At 45.1% G+C, this 25,107-nt stretch overlaps 1 protein-coding gene across 3 annotated transcripts in view; it reads right to left on the bottom strand.

The window, feature by feature from the left end:
* LOC121459395 (sodium/glucose cotransporter 1-like) overlaps positions 1-25,043 on the bottom strand; it is a 61,111-nt gene extending 36,068 nt beyond the window's left edge. For 2 of the 3 annotated variants that reach the window (XM_041669103.1, XM_041669104.1), the window contains exons 1-5: positions 24,909-25,043; positions 14,037-14,108; positions 8,007-8,111; positions 6,392-6,451; positions 5,211-5,315 (exon numbers count right to left, since the gene is read on the bottom strand). In XM_041669103.1, the coding sequence (XP_041525037.1) occupies positions 5,211-5,315; positions 6,392-6,451; positions 8,007-8,111; positions 14,037-14,108; positions 24,909-25,043 (477 nt within the window). The remainder of the gene's footprint in view (positions 1-5,210; positions 5,316-6,391; positions 6,452-8,006; positions 8,112-14,036; positions 14,109-24,908) is intronic. The other variant, XM_041669105.1, reaches the window with a different exon arrangement.
* Between the last annotated feature and the right edge of the window lie 64 nt (positions 25,044-25,107).

Genomic DNA, 25,107 nt, shown 5'->3' with positions numbered 1-25,107 from the left:
ACTTTCTCAGTGCTGCTAAGCACTACCAACCTGAAGTAACAATTTTAAAGTATGTCCTTCAAAGCCAAGAACAGACAGTCTTTTTCAATGGGGGTAGGAAGCCAGGCATGGTGTCATTGGCTCAGAGTCCCAACTGTTAGAGACACTGAGGCAGGAATGTCATCACCTCAAGACCTACGGAGTCCAAGGCTAGTCTGGGCAACTTAGGTGAGAATTTGTCTCAAAGAAATTTAATTTAAAATAAGAACATTTTAAAAAGCTCAGTGGTATTGTGATAGCCTAGCATATACAAGGCCCTGGGTTCATTCCCCAGTAATACACACACATACCCACAAAAATGGTATTGGAAACCATTCTCCCTTATCTTCTCTGGCAAAGGCTGAGACAAGAGCACAGCCCAGTACAACATAAACACATTGGCTTATACTCTGTGGGATTTCCAATAAAACCTTGGTTATAGCAGTGGATGAAAGTTTGGGTTCAACCCAAGCATCATTCTTATTGGTCTGAGAGCTGGGCTGAACTCTGTCCATGGGACTCTTGGGAAGCAAAAAATGTGGTTCCCACTGGAGAGTAACAGCCTTGAACAGGTTACCTGGCCTCAGCTCAGAGGTTTAAAACCCTGGGATTTTCATTTTATTTTATTTTATTTTATTGAGACAGGATCTCTCTACACAGCCCTGGCTATCCTGAAACACACTATATAGACTGAGATGGCCTTGAACTCACAGAGATCCTCCTGTCTCTGCTCTGGGTGCTAGGATTAAAGGCGTGTACCACCATACCTGGCCCAACCCTGGGATTGAGTGTTTCCTGCCCTTTCCCTGGCAATGAGGTTTCAGATGGAGAAGCCTCGTGACTCAAACTTCCCTCTTGCTGTTAGTCAAAGTGAACAGTCCAGGTCATAAGCATCAAACATTAAGCAAGCACAAAAGCTTTTATCTCTACCCAAAGACCCAAAATGTGCAGCCAGGGTTACTGTTAAAAGTTTATTGCAGTCACGATCTGTGATAACAGATCCAGGAAATAGAAACATCCAGCTGTCGGTGATTCATAAAGTCTGAAGCTTTATCTCAACTGATTGGACGTATTTGATTGAGATACACTACGTCAGCAAATCTCGCAGAACAAAATGCCTCTTTCAGATTGATGCGGCAGGTGTTCAAGTGAACCATTAAAAAAAATCCACGGAGTGACAAAGAGACGTGATCACAAGGTGACAGCCACAACTGAGTCTCCTTGCCGCTACTAACCTGTACCTGCAATTCCCTGTCTTCCTCTTCTACCAGAGATACACCTACTAAATCCCTACATCCCTCCAAACCCCTCCTAGCGAGTCCTTAACTATTCCCTGTCTGGATATGAGTCTCACACACCCTCTGTGCATGCACACACACATACACACAAACCCTTCATTTCTCCAGAGGTTTGAATTTTGACCTGATCTCTGCAGAGGAATGTAAGATTCATACAACAAAGAGAACATAGGTTAAAATATTTGGTGTTGGGAAACCTATTACTTATTCCAGTTCTGCTCCTGTTGAGCCTCGCAGAGCCCTTCCCCTCTCCGCAGTTTGTTCATCTGTGAATGTCTATCTGCTTAGGACACACGGTGAGACACTCTACCCTTTCCGTCATTCTCTGGCTTCATCTCATCTGAATACAGGACAGAATTGTGAGACTGCAATCTATGAACCTAGAGCTGGACAGCTGTGGGTCTGTACACCAGCTGTGTGTGCACATCTGTGTGCTCTGGACAGCTGTGTGTCTGTATCCCAGCTGTGTGTGCACATCTGTGTGCGCTGCACAGCTGTGTGTCTGTATCCCAGCTGTGTGTACACTTGTGAGACTGCATGGGTCCTTGCCAGTGTGCCTGTATCCACACATGGAAGTCAGAGGGAAATGTGCCAAGTTGGTTCTCATCTTCCAGCTTCTAAAGACAGGATCTCTCTTGTTGTTTCTCTATCAGCTATTCCAGGCTAGCAGGCTCACAAGCTTGCAGACGGTTCTCCTGTCCCCTTCACTGGGCTTTGGCTGGGATTACAGATGCATTCCTCTGCATCTGGCTTTTTGTGTGGGTTCTGGGGATGGAACCCAAGCCAGTAGGCTTTGTGGCTTTTACTAATTTACTAATTGAGTCATCTCCCCAGCCCTAGTGGTGTGGCTTTTGAGAAAATTACCTGACATCTCTTGAACTCAAGTTTCCTCTCTCATGGTTTGGAGAGTAAAATACACATCTCCAGCCCTGAAGTATACTGGTGAGAACCAGAGACGGGGAAAGCCCCCAGTGGGAACTAGAGCAGGACTAAGACATCGTCATGTACATTTTCAAGACAACTTTGGGATTGCTGTTTAGTCACCGGGTGAAACAAATATTATATTGGCCAGGGCCTCCAGCCAAGAGCCTCAGAATCACAAACAGAAGCAGCCTGCAGCTGTGTCCCGTTCAATTGCCACGTGTAGGAAACAGTGACCACTGGGGAACCTGCTCCTCCTTTATGCTGGGCTGCAAGGGCTGGTGCTTGGCTACCTGGGGGCTCTCAAGTCCAAGGAGGTTTAATCAGTAACCTGAAGAGTAGGTGAGGTGATAAGGAGAAGAAAACAAAAGCCCTGGCGCTGGTTTATTTCTACGACCGCCCTATGCCAGTCTAAGGGCAGAGAACCCTTTCCATGGCAACCACAGCCAACAGACCTCACCAGCTTCAACTGTGACTCACGAATCTGCCCTTCAGAACCGACAGCTGTGTTCCCTTTCCTGTGCACTCCAACTCTCACAGCTACGCCAAGACACAGGTCCCTCTGAGCGTCCTGTCCCTTCTAAGCTGTCCCCAACCGCACTGTCTACATCCCCTCTGCTCTGTTCAGGTGGTGCCTCCCTCCTTAGGAAGCCTGCCTTGCTCTCTTTGGCATTCAGGCACATCCCAGTCAGGGCTCTGCTCGCTGGTCTAGTGAAATAACCAGTTTTTTCATCTTGTAACTAAAAACTAAGCCTGGAAGAGCAGAGGAGGATGAGGAGACAACAATCAAGTTGCTACCAGTTGAGGACATTGTCGGGATGTGTTGAGAAGTGGAGTATACAGGGGTAGAATTTCTGGCTGTGAGCCCCAACTCCTAAGACAATGTTCTCTCACCCTCACCAGTGACAGCAGGCTCAAAACCACTCATGGGAAACAGTGTTGGGAGAATTCAGTGTCCACATACAAAAGAATGCATGGACCTGGCCTTACATTCACAACTCAAAACAGATCAAGCCCAGGAAAATAAAAGTTAACACTCTTAAAAAAAAGGCTGGAGAGGGCTCAGTAAATACAATGCTTGCTGTGTGTACACAAGAGCCTTAGTTTAAATCCCGAGGCCCCAGGTAATAGGTAGGATCGCAAGGGTTTACAAGCCCAGCACAGGGGTTGGAGACAGCAGATCCCAGCAGTCAGCCAGTCTAGCTGAATGGTGATCTCCACATTTACTGAGAGACCTTGTCTCAAAAAAATGAGGTGGAGAACAATAGGAAAAGACATCTAACAATTATTTCTGACCTTCATATTTGCATGCATGGAAATAAATCTCCATTCTCTTCAACTTTACAGCAAATTCTATGAAATATCACCAAAAACATGAGCAACAAGTACAAAGTTGGTAATTCCACCAAATGTAAAACCTTTGTGCATCAAAGGATACTGTTCAGAAAGTGAAAAGACAAATGCTTGCAAGTGATGCCCCTGATAAGATTCTAGAATCCAAAAACTAAAAAAAAACAAAAAAAACAAAAATCTTTAAAAAGCCGGGCGGTGGTGGCGCACGCCTTTAATCCCAGCACTCGGGAGGCAGAGGCAGGCGGATCTCTGTGAGTTCGAGACCAGCCTGGTCTACAAGAGCTAGTGCCAGGACAGGCTCCAAAGCTACAGAGAAACCCTGTCTCGAAAAACTAAAAAACAAAAAAAAAACAAAGATTCTAGAATCCAGAGTATTATAATGAATTTTTCTTATTGAATAAGGAGACAAACAATCAAATTTTTAAGTCTTTGCATGTAGGCCAGATCATAGGATAATATAAGAGGGAAAAATAAATGTGGTATGCTAAAAACTTTAAAATATTTTCTTTGAAGAGCAATCAGTTCAATGTGTCCTAACCCTGTGAAAACATTTTTATATGATTGAGAAATTTTGGGCATGCCAAACATTAAGTTATCTGAATTTTTAAATTACATAATTTTAAAAGTTTTTATTAAATGTTGTAAAGGCATAAAGGTTATTGGTTCCAAAAGTTAAAGGTGTGTGCTGAAGAACTGCAAGCAAATGCTATGAACTCCAGGATTTGACTTATAAGACTGCTGGAAAAATGAGAAGGAAATAATGAACCAGGAGCAGCAAAGGATTGCATTGCTAAAGTCAAGCAGTCTGCAGTGGTTTATCATGCACGACAGCGATGCTGTAAAGCTTGTGTGCAGAGAACGTTTGCTGGGATCCAGACTGGTGCAGCCCCCAACCCTCCTCAGAGCTTCTTGAGAAGCTGGAATTGACACAGAGACCCACAGCAGGAGCACGTGCAGAGAGTGGGAGACTCTGGCGTGCTCGGCCCTGAATGAGATGTCTGTATCCAGCCCTCTGCTCTCAGGATCTATGTAGAAGAGGATGAGATCCTGAGCATCTATCTTCTGCACGTGGCTTATTTCATTTAACACGGCCTCCAGGTTCACCCAAATTGTCAAATGCTGAGATTTCTTTCTAAGACTGAACAGTGGTGTGTGTGTGTGTGTGTGTGTGTGTGTGTGTGTGTGTGGTAGATTTCCACCTATACTTGCTGACGAGCAGTTTGGTCGACTCTATACCTTGACTACTGTAAATTAGACTTCAATAAACCTGGGAGTTTGTTATTTCTTTTACATGCTGCTTCCATTTCCTTTGGATATATTCCCTGGGATGGGGTGACGGCTCACATGACATCTCAACCTTCCTCTAATCTCTTCAGAGAAGCTTTTTCTGAACTTTCATGAACCTGATACATTTTCATCTTACAACACAGTGGAGGACAAGGAATCCCATTGCGCTCCATGGCTCCTTGATGCAGAAAGCAGGTCTTTCCCCTAAGGACCAAGAAGGCTAACATGCAAAGTCCATAGTTTGCATGGTTGCTTCTTGGAATAGTGAGAAGATGAGCCAATGGCCAGCCTCCCTCCCCCATCCATCCCACAGGCCCCTGGCTATGCACTCACTGAGATCTTGGTAAATATGTACAGCAACAAGGACAGAACGGAAAGGTAGATCTGGATCCGCTTGCCTCCAAACCGCTTCCGCAGGTACTCTGGCATGGTCACCACCTGGATAGGATGAAATGGAGCCCAAGTGAACAGAGAGCCCAGGGCAAGCAGATAAATGGGGTCTATCCTGGTGTCAGAGCATCAGGAGTGGTCAGGGATTCAAACCCTTGTTAGCCCAGGAAGTCTACAAAACAGCCAGGTGCCATTTGCTTATTTCAGCTCCACATACCCTGTCCAGTAGACGTAGGGAGGCCCTAGCATTCAGCTGCAATGTATCAAAAGCATCCAATAAACACATGTTCTATAATACACACATGACTGGATGTAACCCAGGAGGTAGATGCTTGCCCTGGAGAAGGTGTATGCAAATACATGTGTCTGTGTGTGTCTGTCTCCCTGCCTGTGTCTGTATGTATTTTTTCTATATAGTGCATCTACTATACAAGACAATGGTATTCTCTTGCCAATGCCCCAGAGAAGTTATCCAAATGTGAATGTCACCTTGTTCTACACAGGTAGTACAAAGGATTGTAGCTACAGGCCTCCTCAAATTTTCCCTTCTGCGAATCCAGCCACACTTCCTGTTTTGCTCCCTATGGCCTTAGCCTGTTGTCTTCTGGGACCAGTTTGTCACCAGCTCTGTGAGCCTCCAGAAGGTACAGTCTGTAGCTTGTCCTGTATCACCTCTAGCTCCTGATGCAGACACTCACATGGCGGAGGTGCTTATCTATATCACTGAAGAGGTGATGATGAAGCTATGTCTGGTCAGCCACAGGCTCCAAAACAGGAGGTGATGTTGTGCATAAATGAAGAGGGGGGCATAGTTCTTTTTCTCTCTCTGTTTCCCTTCTAGGGGAGGAAGTAATGAGCTCACAGCAGTGTGTCATAAGAACACACTCAGAGGATGATTCAGGGGCCTCTGAATATAGTAGGGTCACCTAGGGTCCTTCCTAGATGGAAGAGCAATAAACCTGGACTGAACAGAGCAAGAGGGACTGTTTGATGCCCCTACACAGAATCAGGAGCTATTTTAAAACCTAGGACTGAGGGTAGACCTGGACAATTCTCTGTCATTTATGCCATAAAGTCCCCTGTGCCCTCCAAGGACAAAGTTGGATAATGGAGTGGTTACTTACCCCAGCCTTGATGTAGATGGGGACAAACACCCAGCCCAGCACAACCACAAAAACCAAGGCCTGTAACCAAAACAAGAGGTAAACTCAGATCAGGAGAAATGTCCACATCTCTGCTTCTCTCGAGAGATGCTGAACTGCTATAGAAAATCCCCACCTCTCTATCCCTTCCTTCCTAAGGGGCTTGGATAGACTTTGCTACTGGCATGGCCTATGGCAAAAGCATGTGAGCAACATTGGGAGAGAACCCAGGATGCTGCCCATCAACACAGCCCGGACTCCCCACTGTCAACACAGCATGGACTCCCAGCTATAGTTCTGAGTTCTCTTTCTTCTCTTCCCTGGTTTATAAAGAATAAAATACCACTTAGAGAAGAAGGGAAAGAAAGAAGGGAAGGAAAAGGAAGGGATGAGGTAGGGAGGGAGGGAAAGAGGGAGGAATGGAATAGGAAGGGAAAAAGGAGATCCAGTAGCATTTCCCAATGCCTAACTTGGCTAGAGGAGGCCTTGTCTTTGAGGACCAAGGGAAGGGGGCTCCTGTGACTGTCATAGCTAACGGGCCTCTCATGTGAATGCTCCTGGAGTCAAACCCTACTGCACCCAGGTGCTTCTGAGGATCCCATAAGATCTCAAGACCCTGAACACAGACTGAGCTGCCTGCTAAGACTCTGCTATAATTGCATACGGGAAGTTTGGTCCTTAGTGTAGAAAGGTGGGGGCTCTTTATGAGGTGGCGGAGCACACTGGGACATCCTTGCGTCCTTGAGAGCACTGTTCAGAAGTGACGGGGGTAATTCTAAAGGGACTCCTCAGCTGTTCCGGGGGGGGGGGGGGGGATTTTTACAAAGCCAGTCTTGGTTCTATCCTATCTTCCTGAATGAGTGATGTCCCTCAATCATTTGCCACTGACATTCCACAGTCCAGAGGGAGCCTCACAAGAACCTGTACCATGCTGTTTAAACTTCAGCCTTTAACCCTATTGACTAAAGAAGTATATTTTCTTTATAAAGTTAAGCTCTCTCCAACATTTCATTATAGCAATGAAAATGGAACTGAGGACTGTTAAGTTGGGAGCGTAGACCCCAGCACCTGGCATTCATCCCAGCCCCCAGGTCTTGGAGTTGCTTTGGTCTGGACTCCAAATTCCAGCATGCCAGGTCCTAACCCCTACCCGGGGAGGGTCAGGACCACTCCCACAGGGTAATTAAGTGGGCTCCCAGAGGAGAAACACGTGGGTTAGGGTTTGCATGGGCTCCCTGCTGTCCTGTCTCCTGGCCGCCCACTCGGCCACCCAAGAGCATCTTACTTAATAAAACGATGGGCATTTTGATTTGGTTTGATTTGACCTAATTGGACTTTTTTTGCACTGGCGGACCTGCCCTTTCTTTATATTTTCTTTCTTTCTTTTTTTTAAAATTTATTTATTATGTATATAGCGTTTTTGGGGCACCAGATCTCATTACAGATGGGTGTGAGCCATCATGTGGTTGCTGGGAATTGAACTCAGGACCTCCAGAACCGCAGTCAGTTCTCTCAACCTATGAGCCATCTCTTTAGCCCTCCTTATTTTTTCTTAACAAGGACCAGCTCCTTCTACCTCTAGGACACGGATACTCACGATCCATTCAGAACCACCCATGGCGATGCCTGAGGCTGCTCCTGTCCCCGCCAGCCCCACAAAGTGACCACTTCCAATGTTGCTGGCAAAGAGAGAGGCTCCGATCTGGAAACAAAAAGTGATAAATAAATACAGTTAGGTGAGCAGGACACTCTGGCTGGGACAACGGAAGAAGAGACGTGCCCGCCAAACAAAGGCACTTGAGCAATCAGAGACCAGCTGGGGTAATTCTAAAGTGACTCATCATTGAAATCTGTGGGACCACATCCCATAGCAGCCATGGGGACTTGGGAAATAACAAAACACAAAGAGAGGCTCGAAAGAGCAGTAGGTCACATCGACATCCACATCTGTCTGTCATTTTTGAATCTGATTTAACTGTGAGGAGGCCCTGGGAAGTCCCCCAGCTCACCAGGGTGCCCTGAGCCTCCTGGGACTGTCTGCTCAGAAGCAAGGCTGAGCCTTTCACCTCCACATCCTGTCAGACCAGGTGGTGGGGCCACACAGTCCTCAGTCAGTGCAGATGCTCTTGAAGGCGATCATAGAGACCCCTGACCCCAGACTCCTTGTCGAGAAAGAGTGCAGAGCTGGTGCCTTCTGTGTGGTTTCCTGACATGAAATTTTGGGATTTCATGTGCTCAGAAGTAACACAAGATACTGTTAATGACAACTAGTCTCTAAATCCTCACCACATCCTATAGCCATACTGATGAATATTTTGCATATCACCATAGAACCTTCATCTGGCGATGGATGGAGATAGAGACAGAGACCCACACTGGAGTACTGGACTGAGCTCCCAATGTCCCAATGAGGAACAGAAGGAGGGAGAAGACGAGCAAGGAAGTCAGGACCAAAAGGGGTGCACCCACCCACTGAGACAGTGGAGCTGATCTATTGTGAGCTCACCAAGGCCAGCTGGACTGTGACTGAAAAAGCATGGAATAAAACCGGAATCTCTGACCATGGCGAACAATGAGGGCTGCTGAGAAGCCAAGGACAATTGATGGAGGAAGGTCATTGGCTAATAAAGGAACTGCCCTGGCCCATTTTATTGGTTAGAAGATAGGTGGGAGGAGAAAACAGAACAGGATACTGGGAGGAAGGGGAAGTGAGCTCAGAGACTTGACAGCTCTCCTCTAGGGAGCAGATGCCTGAGAGAGACGCCATGCCCTGCTCCCGGGCAGACACACGCCATGAAGCTCCGACCCAGGATGGACTAGGCTAGAATCTCCCCGGTAAGCGCACCTTGGGGTGCTACACACAGATGATTAGAAATGGGCTAAATTAATATGTGAGAATTAGCCTAGAAGAGATTGGGCCAAGCAGTGTTTAAAAGAATACAGTGTCCATGTAATTATTTCGGGCATAAGCTAGCCGGGCAGGCGGCCGGGGGTGCTGAGAACGCAGCCCCGCCGCCCTCATTACTACAGACAATGGCACTGGGTTTTGATCCTACTTCATGTTCTGGCTGTGTGGGAGCCTAGCCAGTTTGGATGTTCACCTTCCTAGACCAGGATGCTGGGCGGGGGGGGGGGGGGGGGGGGGAGGACTTTGGACTTTCCACAGGGCAAGGAACCCTGACTGCTCTTCAGACTTGAGAGGGAGGGAGAGAGGAGTGGGGGGAGAGGGAGAGGAGTGGGGGGACGTGGAGAGGAGCCGGGGGGGGAGGAGTGGGAGGCTAGGAGGAGGCGGAAATTGTTTTTTTCTCAATAAAACAAAAAGAAAGTTAAAAAAAATAAATAAATAAATCCACACCACATTGCCGTTTTTCTTCTACAAAGGTCCTGGAGGTGCCCCAGGAACAATCAAAAACCACCGCACTTTTCAGGAACACCCATATATATCTGACAAACAATTAAGAAGATGTTCATTAAATCCCCAAGAGTAGGGGATGGGAGAATGAAACTGAAAAGGGGGCTGTGCATGGGAACCGAAGGAGAAAATAGCAACCTGGGCATGGAGAGATGGCTCAGCAACCAGGAGGACACATTGCTCTTGCAGAGACCCCAAGTTCAGTTCCCAGTACCCACGCTCCAAGTGGGAATGAGTGCAGGCCTGAAAAGACCAGGGTGACTGGAGTGTGATGGACAGGGCAGGGTGGCGTGAGAGTGGGCAGGAAAGTCAGGAGGGGCTGGGCTTGTGCCAAGACAGGAGTAGATGTCATTCTTAGTGTGACAGGAAGCCTCTACAAGAATTTAAGACAGAGAAGGAAGAAAGAAAGAAAGAAAGAAAGAAAGAAAGAAAGAAAGAAAGAGAAAAAAGTGCTTTTATGAACTGTTCTAATTCGTGCATGGAGTGTAATATTGGGGAAGCCACCTCTGCAGCTTGGATGGCGCCTTGGCCTAGGTGATGCAAAGACAAGCTGGGGACTGGGAGGCTATGCTTTAAAAACTAAGGCAGCAGTCTTTGTTGATGGATTTGATGAGGGAAGGCATAACCAAGGCTGACAAAGTGAATTCCACGCATTCAGAAGAGGAAACTTGTAAGTGACATTATACAAACTGAGCGGAGAACATACATACACATATATGTGCATAACAGCAATTAGTGAAAAAGAGATCATGAATTTGAAAAAGAGCTTGGGAGATGTTTGGAGGGAGAAAAGGAAAGAGAAAAATGATGTAATTATAATCTCAAGAAATAAAAGTACTAAGTTTTTAAAAGAATCTAAGGGGCTATATTGTTTAAAAATATGTTCCTCTTTCTGACCAAAGGTTTGGTGAAGATAATAATCCAAAAATAACCAGAATTCAGGCTGGGCTGGGTGTTTGTTTGTTTGTTTGTCCCCATCTACATCAAGGCTGGGGTAAGTAACCACTCCATTATCCAACTTTGTCCTTGGAGGGCACAGGGGACTTTATGGCATAAATGACAGAGAATTGTCCAGGTCTACCCTCAGTCCTAGGTTTTAAAATAGCTCCTGATTCTGTGTAGGGGCATCAAACAGTCCCTCTTGCTCTGTTCAGTCCAGGTTTATTGCTCTTCCATCTAGGAAGGCCCCTGGGTGACCCTACTTTATTCAGAGGCCCCTGAATTTGTTCAGGCCCCTGCCTCTGGAGACAGGATTATCTCAAAGTTTATCAGGATAATGAAGTCATTCAGGTGGGGCCTTGTGATAAGATTGGTGTCTTTATAAAAGAAAGAGACGGTACCAGAGAACTCTGCTTTCCTCTCCAATGACCCCCCCACATGCACACACACGCACACACGCACACACACACACAAGCACATACGCACACACACAATGAGGCCATATGAAGACTCAGAAGATAGCAGCTATCTGCAAGGCATGAAAAGAGATCTCACCAGCTCTGGCAGCACCAAATCTTTCAAATCCCTCTCATCACCACTCCTGGGCAGGGGTCCCCGTCCCTCTACTGCCCATCACTGTCAGAAGAACTGCCCCTCAATTATTTGGACCATTTGCCAAGGACAGCTTACCTCGCACTGCAATTTATTTCCCTGATAAAGACCAATTCAGTTTTCTATAGCACAATGATTCTATCAGTAAAATTTTGACTTCAGTCCCTCCAGGGTTTGACACAAGTGAAATGGTGTCAAATGAACCTTCCCATAAGGGAGAACAACTTGCACCCAAAGGAAAACATCCAGCTGCATCACTTCTCCCTGTTCTCAATGTTAGGGCTGGAAAGTAATGGGATTACACCTATCAAGACAGGCGTTCAATGACTATGCCTTCAATGTGCAACTCAGCCCTAGAAATGGGCTCCTGGAACCAGAGCTGCTCACAGAGTCTTCTGCTCCTCATCAGCTCCACCTAGGACTTTTGAGACTGCAACGTCTCAGTTACCACCCAGACTTACTGAATTAGAGAACTAAGTCCCTCCGGGTGATTCTTACCCACAATGGAGTGCGAGGAGCCTGCCTTGTCCATATTCAAAGCCATCATTTCTCAGCCTTGTTTTGAGATCATTTGGGGAGCAGAACGGAGTGTCTAGCCATACAGAGGGCTAAGATCAAGTGTTCAAAAAGGCTGGTGTGAAAGAAATGCCTCTCTCTAAATGCCCACTGTGGCCCTCAATCTGGGGCAGAGAGAATGGCTTTCAGAGGCAGCAAACATGCCTCCGCCATATTGGACTGCGTAGAGTAAGCAGGCAGGACCATGGAGTTGGTCCTAGCCATTCCTGTTTAGCATTTCAAAGGAAAAAAAAGTGCTCCTGGTCAAAACATAATAACAGATACACATTCAATGAAGACAAATCCAGATGGAAAAGACCTCTGAATGGGTCGTTGTGTTGGATAAATGTACATAGGCTTGAGAGAGAGGAAAATCAGTATAGACAGTTACAATATAAAAGAGTCCAGACAGTCATAGATTAAAGGAGTAAAGATAAACTGAATGCTGGGGAAAAGTAGGTGGAGTCAGTGAGACACCATGTAGCTGCCAGAGGAGAAGACATGAGTTGCTAGCAGGAACCTTGCAGGTAAACCACAAGCCTCGTGGTAAAATATAAAATAATAGAAATCTGTTAATTCAAGATGCAAGAGCTAGCTAGAAATACATTTAAGCTATTGGCCAAACAGTATTGCAAATAATACAGTTTCAGAGTGATTATTTGGGGTCTGGGCAGCTGGAAACGAATGAGCAGCCTCTGCCAATAGGCTAGGTTGTCTCAGAGACTCATAGACTATTCCTATTGCTCTTGGTTGCCCCCACAGGTAGAAGGTAAGTTTCTATTGCTAAGACACCACGTACTTCAGACATAGTGCCCAAAAGCCCCTGGCTGAAACTGACTAAATGCCCCCCTCTGAGGACTAGCTTTTATGGCACCGGAAGAATTCATTCATGAAAGCTTCCAAAGGAGGGGAACAGACAGTCCTACCCAGCTATGACACCTATGAAATCTATGAACCGTAACAATGACCCATATGATATGATACCCCTAAGGGTGTAGTAGTGGCAAAACACCTTACTGCTAACCAAGAGCTGCCTACCTGGACTCGGGAACTGTTCAACAGGAGGGAAAGTATGTCTAGTGCTGGAAGCCTCGCCACCTCTCCAGGGCTGGTGACGTCATGGACACTGCGGGAAGACCTGCAGCTTTACTAAAGCAGCCAGTGCCTCAGCACAGTTCTCGATAGCTGTCCTCACACCCACAGGTGAGTACAGTCTTCACCATCATCAAGAAAAGTCCTCTTAGCCAGGAGGTTGTAGTGGCACACACTTTTATCCCAGCACTGGGGAGGCAGAGGTAGAGGGACCTTTGAGAGTTCAAGGCCAGCCTGGTCACAATGAGTTCCAGGACAGCCAGGGACCTTGTTTCGAGAAAAAAAAAGAAAGAAAGAAAAAGAAAAAAGAAAATTCCTCTTTACCATAAATGGTGACCATTACTGAAAAACACAACCAGTCAAAATACAGAGTTGTGAAGCCCAACTCTAAGGGATACATCTACAAAACAACTCCTGTACCTAAGGCTTAGAGAATATTGCAGAAGAGGGAATGGAAAATTATAAGCCGTAGGATTAGGAAATTTGCCTTGTAATTGTTCTCCTAGGAATGTCAGAAGCTACACCCATGAAATCTCACCAGCATGACTGCCTAGAATGAGCTGAACAAGGACAACACTAATAGACACGCCAAAGTGGCTGTGAAAACCACCGGGTCTCCACCCTGCACAAGTAACTATCAACAACTAGGGGGTGTTGAGAGCAGGAGAAGTAGTTTTCCCTAGGTAGAGCATACCAACTGGTAACCCAGTACCAAATACTCAGCCCTGAAAACAGGCATGCAGGTAACATTATACAGACCAAGCAGGCTATTGTTGGGAATACGTGTGTGGAGGAGTGTGTGTGTGTGTTGTGTGTATATACAAGTATATGTATGCATATACATATAAATACATACATAAACTTGTAACAACAATTAATGAAGAGAGGCCATAAATTTAAAAGAGAGCAAAGAGGGAGTGTTTAGAGGCAAAAAAGGGAGGGGGGAATGATGTAATTATATTATAATCTCAAAAAGTAAATAATAAAAAAAGAAAAGTTTTTTTCAGAGAAACTTACCGGCCACCACACCATACTTCGACCCGCCAGGAAAAAGCCTCCAACTGTCCCGCGGTTAGTGGAGAACATTGCCTGAGGGAGAGAGGGTCAAACCTTTAACAGGAAAGTAGAAGAGCGACTGTGCCAACAGAAGGACATACCCCTTCCCACGGGCATGTCCTTGTGTGCATTCCACTTTCTGAAGCACTTTTCACTCCTTATCTGCCGCCCCCTTCCCACCAAAGCCTCAGTGCATTCACACGAAGGAACTCATAGGTGCTCGCTTACATTTGATGGACAGGGAAACTGAAGCCTTGGAACTAGCTTACTTAGCTTAGAACATACTTTCTTCTCAGCAGCTCAGGGAACTTTCTCCAAAATTGACCACATGCTTGAACACAAAGGAAGACACGAAAGATACAAGAAAACAGAAATAGCTCCCTGCATCCTATCTGAACAGCACAGATTAAAGGTGGCTATCAACAACAAGAGAAACAACAAAAAATTTTCAAGCTCATGGAAACTGAAGAACTCACTAGTGAATGAAAAATGTGTGAAGACAGAAATTAAGAAAGAAATGAAAGACTTTCTAGAATTGAACGAAAATGAAAACACAACATGGCCAAACTTATGAGAAACAATGAAGACAGGTCCAAGAGGCAAGCTCATAGCACTAAGTAACTACATCAAAAAAATTGGAGAAATCGCATATGAATAACTTAACAGCACACCTGAAAACCCTAGAACAAACGGAAGAAATCACACCCAAAAGAATTAGAAGGCAAAAATAATCACTCAGGGTTGAAATCAATAAAACAGGAAAAATATAAAGAATCCAAAAAATCAAGAGTTGATTCTTTGAGAAAATCAACATAATTGACAAACTCAAAGCCAAACTAACTAAGAGGTGGAGAGAGAAAATCCAAATTCACAAAATTAGAGGCAAAAAGAGCAACATAACAATAGACATCAAGGAAATCCAGAGAATTATGAGGACATACTTTAAAAACATGTGCTCTACAAAATCAGAAAATCTAAATGAAATGGAATTTTTTTCATATACACCATCTACCAAGGATAAATAAAGACCAGATAAACAAATTTAAACATAATTATAGCCCCTAGTGAAATGGAAGCAGCCATTAGAAGTCTCCTTCCCCCAAAAAAAGGCCAGGGACAGATGGTGTTAGTGCAGAAGTTTATCAGACTTTCAAAGAAGAGTTGATGTCAGTACTCCTCAAATAATAATTCCACAAGACAGAAACAGAAGGAATATTGACCAAATCATTTTATGAGGTCACATTTTCCCTGATTCCCAAACCACATAAAGACCAAACAAAGAAAGAGAATTAAAAACTAATTCCCTCATGAACATAGGTGCAAAAATTCTCAATAAAATACTTGTAAACTAAATCCAAGAATACATAAAAAAGATCATCCACCATGATCAAATAGACTTTATCCCAGAGATGCAGGGATGCTTCAACATATGTAAATCTACAAATGTAACCCACAATATAAAGAGACTGAAAGACAAAAGCAACATGATTATTTCATTAGATATATAAAAGGATTTCAAAAAAACCCAACACCTCTTCATGATAAAAGTTCTAAAGAGATTAAGAATACAAGGGACACACCTCTTCATAAATAAAGGTAGTTTACAGCAAGTTCATAGCCAGCATCAACTCAAATGGAGGGAAACTCAAAGCAATTTCACTAAAGTCAGGAACAAGATGAGGTTGTACACTCTCTCCTCAAATATTTAATAAAGTACTTGAAGTAAAGAAGATTGAGGGAGTACAAATTGGAAAAGAAGAAATCAAAGTATCTTTAATTACAGATGATAAGATAGTATATATAAGTGACCCTAAAAATTCTACCAGGAAACTTCTATATTTGATAAACACTTTCAGCAAAGTAGCAGAATACAAAATTAACACACAAAAGTCAGTAGCCCTCCTATATACAAATGACAAAAGGACTGAGAAAGAAATTAAGGAACTAACACATATCAAAATAGTCTCAAATAACATAAAATATCTTGCATGCCCAATCATACTGCAAGAGTATTTGCTCAACTATGTTCATAGCAGCATTATTTGTAATAGCCAGAACCTGGAAACAGCCTGGATGCCCCTCAATGGAAGAATGGATAAAGATAGTGTACACATTAGAGTACTACTCAGCAGTAAAAAAAAAAAAAAAAAAAAAAAAAACAATGACATCTTGAATTTTGCATGCAAATGGATGAAAATAGAAAACACTATCCTGAGTGAGATAACCCAGACCCAAAAAGATGAATATGGTATGTACTCACTCATTAGTGGACTCTAGCCATAAACAAAGGACATTAAGCCTATAGTTCACAAGCCTAGAGAAGCCAAATAACAAGATGAACCCAAAGAAAAACATATATAGATCCTCCTGGATATTGGAAGCAAACAAGATTGTTGGGCAAAGGTTGGGAGCACGGAGGTGGGAGTAGGGGTAAGGATGAGGTTGGGAGAAGGGGAGAGAGGGAGAGGGAAGGGAGAAGGGAAAGAATGGAGAGAGCTTGGGGGAGTGGTAGGGTGGAGATGGAGGAAGGGCAGATATAGGAGCAGGGAAGAAGATAGCTACATTAAGGGAGCCATTTGAGGGTTGGCAAGAGACTTGGCTCTAGAGGGGATCCCAGGTGTCCATAGGGTTGTCTCCAGCTAGGTCCTTGGGCAGCAGAGGAGAGGGTGCCTGAACTGGCCTTGTCCCACTATCACACTGATGATTATCTTGAATATCACCATAGAATCTTCGTCCATCGACGGATGGAGATAGAGACAGAGACCCTCATCAGAGCAAGGACTGAGCTCCCAAAGTCCAGTTGAAGGGCAGAAGGAGGGAGAAGACGAGCAAGGAGGTTAGGACCGCGAGGAGTTGGTCCACCCACTGAGTCAGTGTGTCTATTCTAATGGGAGCTCACCAAATCCAGCTGGACTGGGACTGAACGAGCATGTAATGAAACCAGACTCTCTGATTGTGGCTGACAATGAGGGCTGACTGAGAAGCCATTGATAAAGGCACTGGGACTTGTTTTTACTGCATGTACTGGCTTTTTAGGACCCTAGTCTATTTGGATGCACAGCTTCCTAGGCCTGGATGTAGCAGGGAGGGCCTTGGACTTCCCACAGGGCAGGGTTCCTGCCCTCTCTCAATCAGGGAGAAGAAGGGAGGAGGGGGAGTGGGGGAGTGGGAGGGGAATGGGAGGAGGGGAGGAAGTGTAAATTTTTGAATGGAAAAATTAAAAAAAAAATCTTAAAAAAAAGATCCAACAATACCACTCTTAGACATGTATACAAAGGATGTGTCATCTACCACAGAGATACTCGTGCAGCTTTGTTTATTGCTGCTCATTAATAATAACCGGAAATTGGAAACAACCCAGATGTCCACCAACAGATGAATGAATAAGAAAAGTTGGTACATTTACCCAGTGTAATGTTACTCAACCATTATTAAAAAAATGAAATCATGAAATTCTCAGGTAAATGGACAAACTAGAAGAAAATCATCCTGAGTGAAGTAACCCAGACCCAGAAAGACAAATATGTATTTGTTCATATGGGGATGGTAGCTGTTAAATTGTTGAACAAGCAGCTAGAGTTTGTTTAACTGCAGAAGTGAGGTTGAGAGGAAGGGACTAAGGGTGAGGGAGGTGTCTCCCTAGAAGGGGAATAGAAGAGATAATGATGGATGGAGGCTGGAAAGGGGAAGTGGACTGAGGGGATCAAACAGGAAGCTGGAGGGAAGAAGGGGCAATGGAGGGAATACAGGGAGAGACAGCTAAAGCTAAGGGCCATTGGAGGGGTCATATGGAAACCTAATGCAATAGAAGCTTCCTGAATTATGTACATAGATGAAGGTTCTAAATGAAATCACCAAATAACAGAGTGACCCAACTGGATATTCCTCATTACCAAATGAAGTTTATGGTACCAGAGTGGGGTTATATTGAATTGAGTTCTTAGCCAAAGTGAATCCCTAAATCCAGGCTGGGACTTGTCTGTGGGTGGTTAGGAGGATGATCTTTCATTTAGTTATGTAGTTCTGATATATAGGATATATACTGGGACAAGTTTCATAGCAGGATCTATTTGTCCCACAAGAACAAAGACACTGGAAACCCTGCCTTGTTCTTTGGCTGATTGGGTGACTTACCCCACTCTGTGAGACCATTGAGAGAATTTAGTCACACAGTCAAAAACCTTGACTCCCACAGCTAAATCTCCGCTTCCTTCCCTGAGATACATTAGAAGCCAGCTCCCTGTAGCTATCTTCCATTTGGCAGGGCATGCAGTCAGGAAAGGAGTCTTTCATAAGGGCCACATTTGGGACCTTCAGACATAAAGTGAAGTGCAAGCTCATTTGAGATCAAGTGCCCTAATTCTCCCATAGCTGACTTGGGAAAGAGCTAGCCCAGCTGACACTCAGCGCTAACCCTAAAGAAAGCCATCCACTTGCTGCACCTACCCATTTCCCCTTTGCATTTTCTGTCACTAACCCGTGATGGAGGTGGGTCTTGTATCTATCTGTTGCTTTCATTGGTTAATTAATAAAGAAACTGCCTTGGCCCTGATAGGACAAAACAGGATGCTGGGAGAAAGAAGCTGAGTCAGGCAGTCGCCATGATTCTCCCACTCCAGACAGACGCAGGTTAAGATCTTTCCTGGTAAGCCACACCTCGTGGGGCTACCCACATTATTAAAAATGGGTTAAAGCAAGATGTGAGAGCTATCCAGTAAGAGGCTAAAGCTATTGGGCTAAGCAGTGTTTAAAAGAATACAGTTTCCATGTAATTATTTCGGAGCATAAGCTAGCCATGAGGCGGCCGGGTGCCGGGGACACAGCCCCACCGCGTTTATCACTACAAACCCATAGTTAATCCTAGAAATGTGCTATTTTGTACGAATGCTCTTCATAATTTAGAGCCTATTAAATCAATCTTTCTGCCTCCTAGTGCTGCTCCGGTGGGTGTCTTCCTAACCACGCTTCCCTGAACTGAGTCTCCTGGGACAGCTCCCATCTGCATTAGGACCCCAAGAGAGACACTAGGTTTGTAACCTTACGTTATCAGAGAACTGTCTTTGTTTTGTGTGTGTGTAAAAACTAGAAACTTTGCAGAACAAAAAGAGTGCAGGGAGAAAATAAAAACACATGATTCTAAGAGCAAATGTGTGAGTTCATTTAGTCTAAGAATTAGATTCTAAGTCCTTTGCTGCGCTGAGGCATCTGTCCTGAGCCTTGGCAGGGAGTCAGAAGTGGACTCTGCTGGCCCTCGATACCTTCTAGACACAAGGCTGGCACACACAGGAACTCACAGGCCTGAGGCAGCGCACACGACCTGCACAGGTCTGCAGCAGATGGCCCTGGAGCTGAAAGGAGGAGTGGACACACGCCCCCACCCCCAACCCAGAAGCTGTCTACAGCTGATAGCCACCTGCAAATGAACAATTAGTTTCCTCCAAGGGGGTCTCACTGGGGAAACAAACCACTCTTAAGGGCAGGGCCATGCCCAGCAGTGGATGCCAACACAGAATGAGCTCAGGGGCAAGTTTGGACAGTCTTGGTCTCACAATGTTATGTCAGGCATTTTTCTACCCACAGGTCCTTTGCTTATGTATTGTGTCTTCCAGTTTTGTGTTTTTAGGGGATCCCTGTGTGCTTTTATGTCCATGTGCGTTTTGTGTGCTTTTTCTTTGGCTTTTTCATGGTGGTTATTCTGTCCTATTCTGATTTGTTTGTTTTCCTTTATCTTACTGTATTTTATTAGCATCCATATTATATTAGCCTCTCCTTATCTCTTTCAGAACAGGCCTTGGCTGCAGCATTGAATTTCCTGGTGCTCCTTTTCACTTAAACTGCACATGTTGTATTTCTTTTTGCCCTACTTGCTCCTTTAAAATGTAGACCTGCATAAGAGCGATGGCCAACAAACATCGGAACATCAGAGTCGATATCGGGATGGCTTGAAATCTCCTCTCTGAACCAAATTACATTACCATTTTTTTTTTCAATTTAGTGTCAGGCTGATTCTTGGGACAAGGGCAGAAAACAGTCACATTCTTTCCAAAAATCTCACACTAGTCTCCAGTCCCAATAGATCTCCACCATCTGCACAGCCCTCAGCACTGCTGAATCATAACTTAGTTCAGGGAGATCTTGATCATCCATCTTTTCTATAAAATATCACACTGATCTACTCTATTATCACATGATGCTCAATGGACCCATATTGATAAGGCATATGTACATCAGAGGATGTAGAATGTCCAACCAAAATTCAAGAGGCCTCTATCTCAATGAAATTTCCAAGAGTCCAGGGGTACGGGGCATGTAGAGATAACCCTTTTCTAAGGTGAAAGATTAAGTTATTGTACCTGGCCCCACCCATAACCGAGAAAGAAGCACGATGCTTAATAGGCCTATGTAGGTTCTGTTGACAGCACATTCCTCACTTGGGTGTGTTGCTCTGGTCCATCTACTCAAGCTTTGAAAATTGCGAGCTTTGAGTGGAGCCTGGAACAAGGAGATGGCTCAACAGGTGCAGGCTGCTGTGCAGACTGCTGTACCACTTGGACCGTATGGTCCAGCAGACCCAATGGTACTTGAGGGGTCTATGACAGATAGGGATGCTGTTTGGTAAGTCCCCATGTGAGAATCACAGAAGAGCCCCTGGAATTTTGAAGAAAGGCATTATGATTATCTGCAGACAACTATTCTCCCTTTGAGAGACAGCTCTCGGTCTGCTATTGGCCCTTAATGGAAACTGAATGCTTGACAGTTGTTCACCAAATCACTCATGAGCTGGGTGTTATCTGCCCCATCAAGCCATGAAGTAGATTGTGCTTGGCAACAGAGGCAGAGGCAGTGAGTCTCTGTGAGTCTGCGGCCAGCCTGACCTACAGAGTGAGTTCTGAGACAGCCAGGGCTGTGTAGAGAACACACATGCACACACAAGCACAAGAAAGAAAGAAGGAAAGAAAAGAAGGAAGGAAGGAAGGAAGGAAGGAAGGAAGGAAAGAAACAAGGGTGTTGGGTCCTCAGGTGTGGCTTATAGTTTCCTGATACATGAAATGGGACAGTCATGTCCAGAGCAGCCTACATAGGTCACAGTCAGATGAAATATAAGAAACTGAGGACAAGTGGCTTGAATTTGATACTGGGAGGATTTCTTCTCTTCCAGGACTGTCCAGAGATGGAAACTGGGTCCCAGGGGAGAGTTTCCGCTGGAATGTTCTAGGTAAAGCTGTTGGTAACTTGTGAAAACTATTTTCTCAAATGTCCAATGGAGAGATGTGTGAGTACAGAAGGAAGAGGACTGGACTCAGTAACTTTAGGCCATCTTCATGCGCTCATGAGGAAAGGGGGACATGAGAGCATCTGGACACTCTCACTCAGAGATGGAGCAGGGACAGAGAAGAGGGTTTCCAGGAAGGGCAGTGTCTTGAGGGAGGAGAAAGGAAGGCTAGCATTGGTTTTGTGTCATAAGCTCTGAGTTCTAGTTGTCTGGTGCCGATTTGTCTGAATGACTTCTGGCTACCCATTTCGACCCTCATTAATAAAAGGCAAAGGTTGGGCTCCCTGGGGCCATGCCAACACAAGAAGTCAACGATGCTAATAACTCAAAGGCCATTCCAACTCAGGCAGCAATGACCCTACTGATGCAAACAGCAAGGGTCTTAATGACAAGCAATCATCTGATTAGGCCAAAATAAAATAGGTTTGAGGGCTGAGGAGATGACTCAGAGGTCAAGAGCACTGATTTCTTCCAGAGGACAAAGGTTCAATTCCCAGCACTCACGTGGCGACTCACAATTATCTATAACTTCAGTTCAAGGTGACCTGACACCCTCTTATGAACTCATAAGACACTGTACATGTGTGGTACATATACATGCATGCAGGCAGCACACCTGTATACATAAAATATAAATTAATAATAATAATAATAAATTTTTAAAAAGAAGAACTTGGGTCTGATATTGGGTACTTCATATTTTATGGGTTCTCTGCCGCATGTTATTTTTATTTTGCCTTATTCTATTACATTTGTAACTCACAATGACAGTGTAGCATTTATTCCTAGTTTATGAGCCATACAAAAGTGGGCTACGGGTCAAGATTTGGCCATTTATCATAGTTTTTAACAGTTCTGGTTTGGGTTGGTAGCATCTTCCAGTACGAATAAGGTCAGCAATTCAACTTAGATGTATATAAAACCCCCTGAAGAAGCAACGAGAAATAGTGAAGAAAAGGGAAATAAATAGAAAACAGGAAATAGGACAAGGCCCAAAGATAATCAATGAAGAACAATGTAGAAAGAATACAGAGCCCACACAGGTAATGTTGGCATGGATGGGGATGGAGATGAAGAACAGTAGCTGCGGGTGATTTTCTAAGCTGAGGCACACAGTAGGCTGGGGTGCATCTGTGCAGCCCAGAAACCTTTCAGAGAGCCCATCCCTAATTCAAGCCTCAACACCTCAGTAGGATAAAGAAGATTGTTAACTGGAAGACATCCATCGTGTCAAATGAGCAAGGTCCAGAAGCACTGGCTAATAGGAGAAGATTAAACATAGACAAATACTAACAGCTCATTAAGTAGCATTTTAACAGGACAAGTGACCCTGGTTCACAGATATTTCAAAAGTGCAAACACCATAAAAATTGTAAACACTCGCAGGACTGGGGTGGGGGTGGGGGGCTAAAATGAGTCTGGCTCAGAGCAGCGAGATGATCAGTGCCTGGAAAGGGGGCGGTGTAACTAGCAAATGGCGGACTCACATCTTGGCTCCGACATCTGCCAGTCGGAACTGGAGGGGAAAGGCAGAAAGCAAGAACCATGCTTGAGGGCCTAGTGTCAAGGTAAGGATCAAGACACCTGAAAAAAATTTCCTAGAATCAAGACCTCTCAGATTCACATCACAGTATTTGGGAGAGGGGATCCTAAGAACATGCCCATTTTATACTAGGATAAACTGAGGCTGACAGGGGGAGTTCGTTCTTCATCATCTAGTTCATCTGTATGAGAACAAGTACTAAAGGTGAGTATTCTAGACACCTGCTTCTGGTAGAAAGACTGGTGTAGTGATGAAGAGTCAGCCACGCTGACCCAAGAGTGACACCCAGAAGTTCTTCTGTTATATGTGGTTTCTACAATTCCAAAACAAAAGAGTCCATGCTCCCTTCCATCCTCCCCTGATACAGCTATGTCTATAAAAAGGCTAATGCCGACCATCCTTTCATAACTCAAGAGCCCACAGCTGCCTTCACAGCAAATTCAACTTTAAAGGTGGGTGAAAACCTCGCACGCTCTGTCTGGCTGTTAGGTATCTAGCATCATAAATGAACTTTCCAAGTTCCAGGCTTTGAAGAACAAGTTTCTCTGGTTTGGTGTGTCCCCTGCGTCCCAAGAGGAGACGCATGTACTTCCGTCTCCCCAGGACCAGGTCACTCTGCTCACCGATTCCTTCCTCATGGCTAACCCCAGAGGTCCTCTAGAATCCCACCACACAAAGCTAACCCTTCCCCAGGAGGGGGCACTGCTCAGCCATAGGCTGCCTCATGCACCTGCTATGCAGAGGCTGCACCGTTCTGGCTCTAAATTGTTTCTTTCCCATTGGAAACTGGATTCTTTGGAGGTAGGACAGTACCCACCTGCCCTGCGCCCCTCCCTGCAGCCCTAGCAGTCCATTTTCCTGTCCCTTAAATTCTTCTTTAAAAAATTTTAATTTATTTTTTAAAAAGAAAACAAACTTTTATTTTACATACCAATCCCAGTTCTCACTCCCCCATCCTCCCATTTCTCCATCTACTCCCCACCCCACCCCCTATCCACTCCTCAGAGTGCTTTGGAGAAGGTCCAAGGCCCTCCCTATTATATCTAGGCTGAATAAGGTATCCATCCAAAGAGAATGGGTTCCCAAAATGTGGCCCTACAATCTGCCCCATTCATACAGCTGTCATCCCCATTCAGAGGGTCTAGTTTGGTCCTCTGCTGGTTTCTTTTCTCTCCGGCTGGAGTTGATAAGCTCCCGTTAGCTTAGGTAAACTGTTTTGGTGGGTGAGAAGCTAAGTAACAATGTGAACCCTAAGAAAAACATACATAGATCCACATGGAAAGGGGAAAATAGACAGGATTGCCTGACAAAACTGGGAGCATGAGGGTGGGAGAGAAGTGAGGGCAGAATGGGAAGAGGAGGGAGAAGTAGAGGGGGAGGAGAACTTGAGGGAACGGGATAGCTGAGATGGAGGAAGGACAGAGATGAGAGCAAGGAAAGAGATACTTTGATTGAGGGAGTCATTATGGGGTTAGCAAGAAACATGGCACTAGAGAAATTCTCAGGAATCTACAGGGATGATCCCAGCTAAATCCTTAAGCAATAGAGGAGAGGGTGCCCGAACTGACCGTGCCCTGCAATCAGATTAATGACTATCTTAAATGTCACTATAGAACCTTCATCAACCGACTGATGAAACAGACGCAGAGACCGCAGCAGAGCACGGGGCTGAGCTCCCAAAGTCCAGTGGAGGAGTGGGAAGAGTGAGAATATGAGCAAAGAAAGAGGTCAAGACCTGTCCCTTACCTTCTATCCTAGACTCTGTGGTCCTCTGAATCCCCCCACACAGCCAACTCAGGATATTCCTGAACCTTTCTTTGGGACCCTTCACTTTCCTACACACACGAACGCTCTAAACTCCTCCCTAGCATTCCGGGACATTCCCACTCCCTTCTCTAGACCTATAAGCCCATCTTGGTCTTTCGTGGTTCAGTGAAACCATGGCATCTCTGTGCATCTGCTCATGCCACACAGTAGCCCTGGCCCCTTCAGTCTATGTCCCAGGACCCGCACATACCCACAGCCCAACAGCCATGACCACCACGAAGTAGATGACAATGACTGAGATGTCAGCCGCATTGCGAATGCGCTCATAGGACGGTATGGGTGAATCTGTGGTGGTGACCGCGGGGCTCAAGGTGCTAATGTCCATGGCGGTGGCGAGGAGTCCCTCTGGCTCACTGGCTCCCCGGGGCGCTCACTCCTTATAATGCCTT

The sequence above is a fragment of the Microtus oregoni genome, unplaced genomic scaffold (assembly GCF_018167655.1).
Source record: "Microtus oregoni isolate MIOR12 unplaced genomic scaffold, Mior012 000019F_ref0000042, whole genome shotgun sequence".
NCBI lineage: Eukaryota > Metazoa > Chordata > Mammalia > Rodentia > Cricetidae > Microtus > Microtus oregoni.
This window is presented reverse-complemented; position numbering and strand designations above follow the sequence as displayed.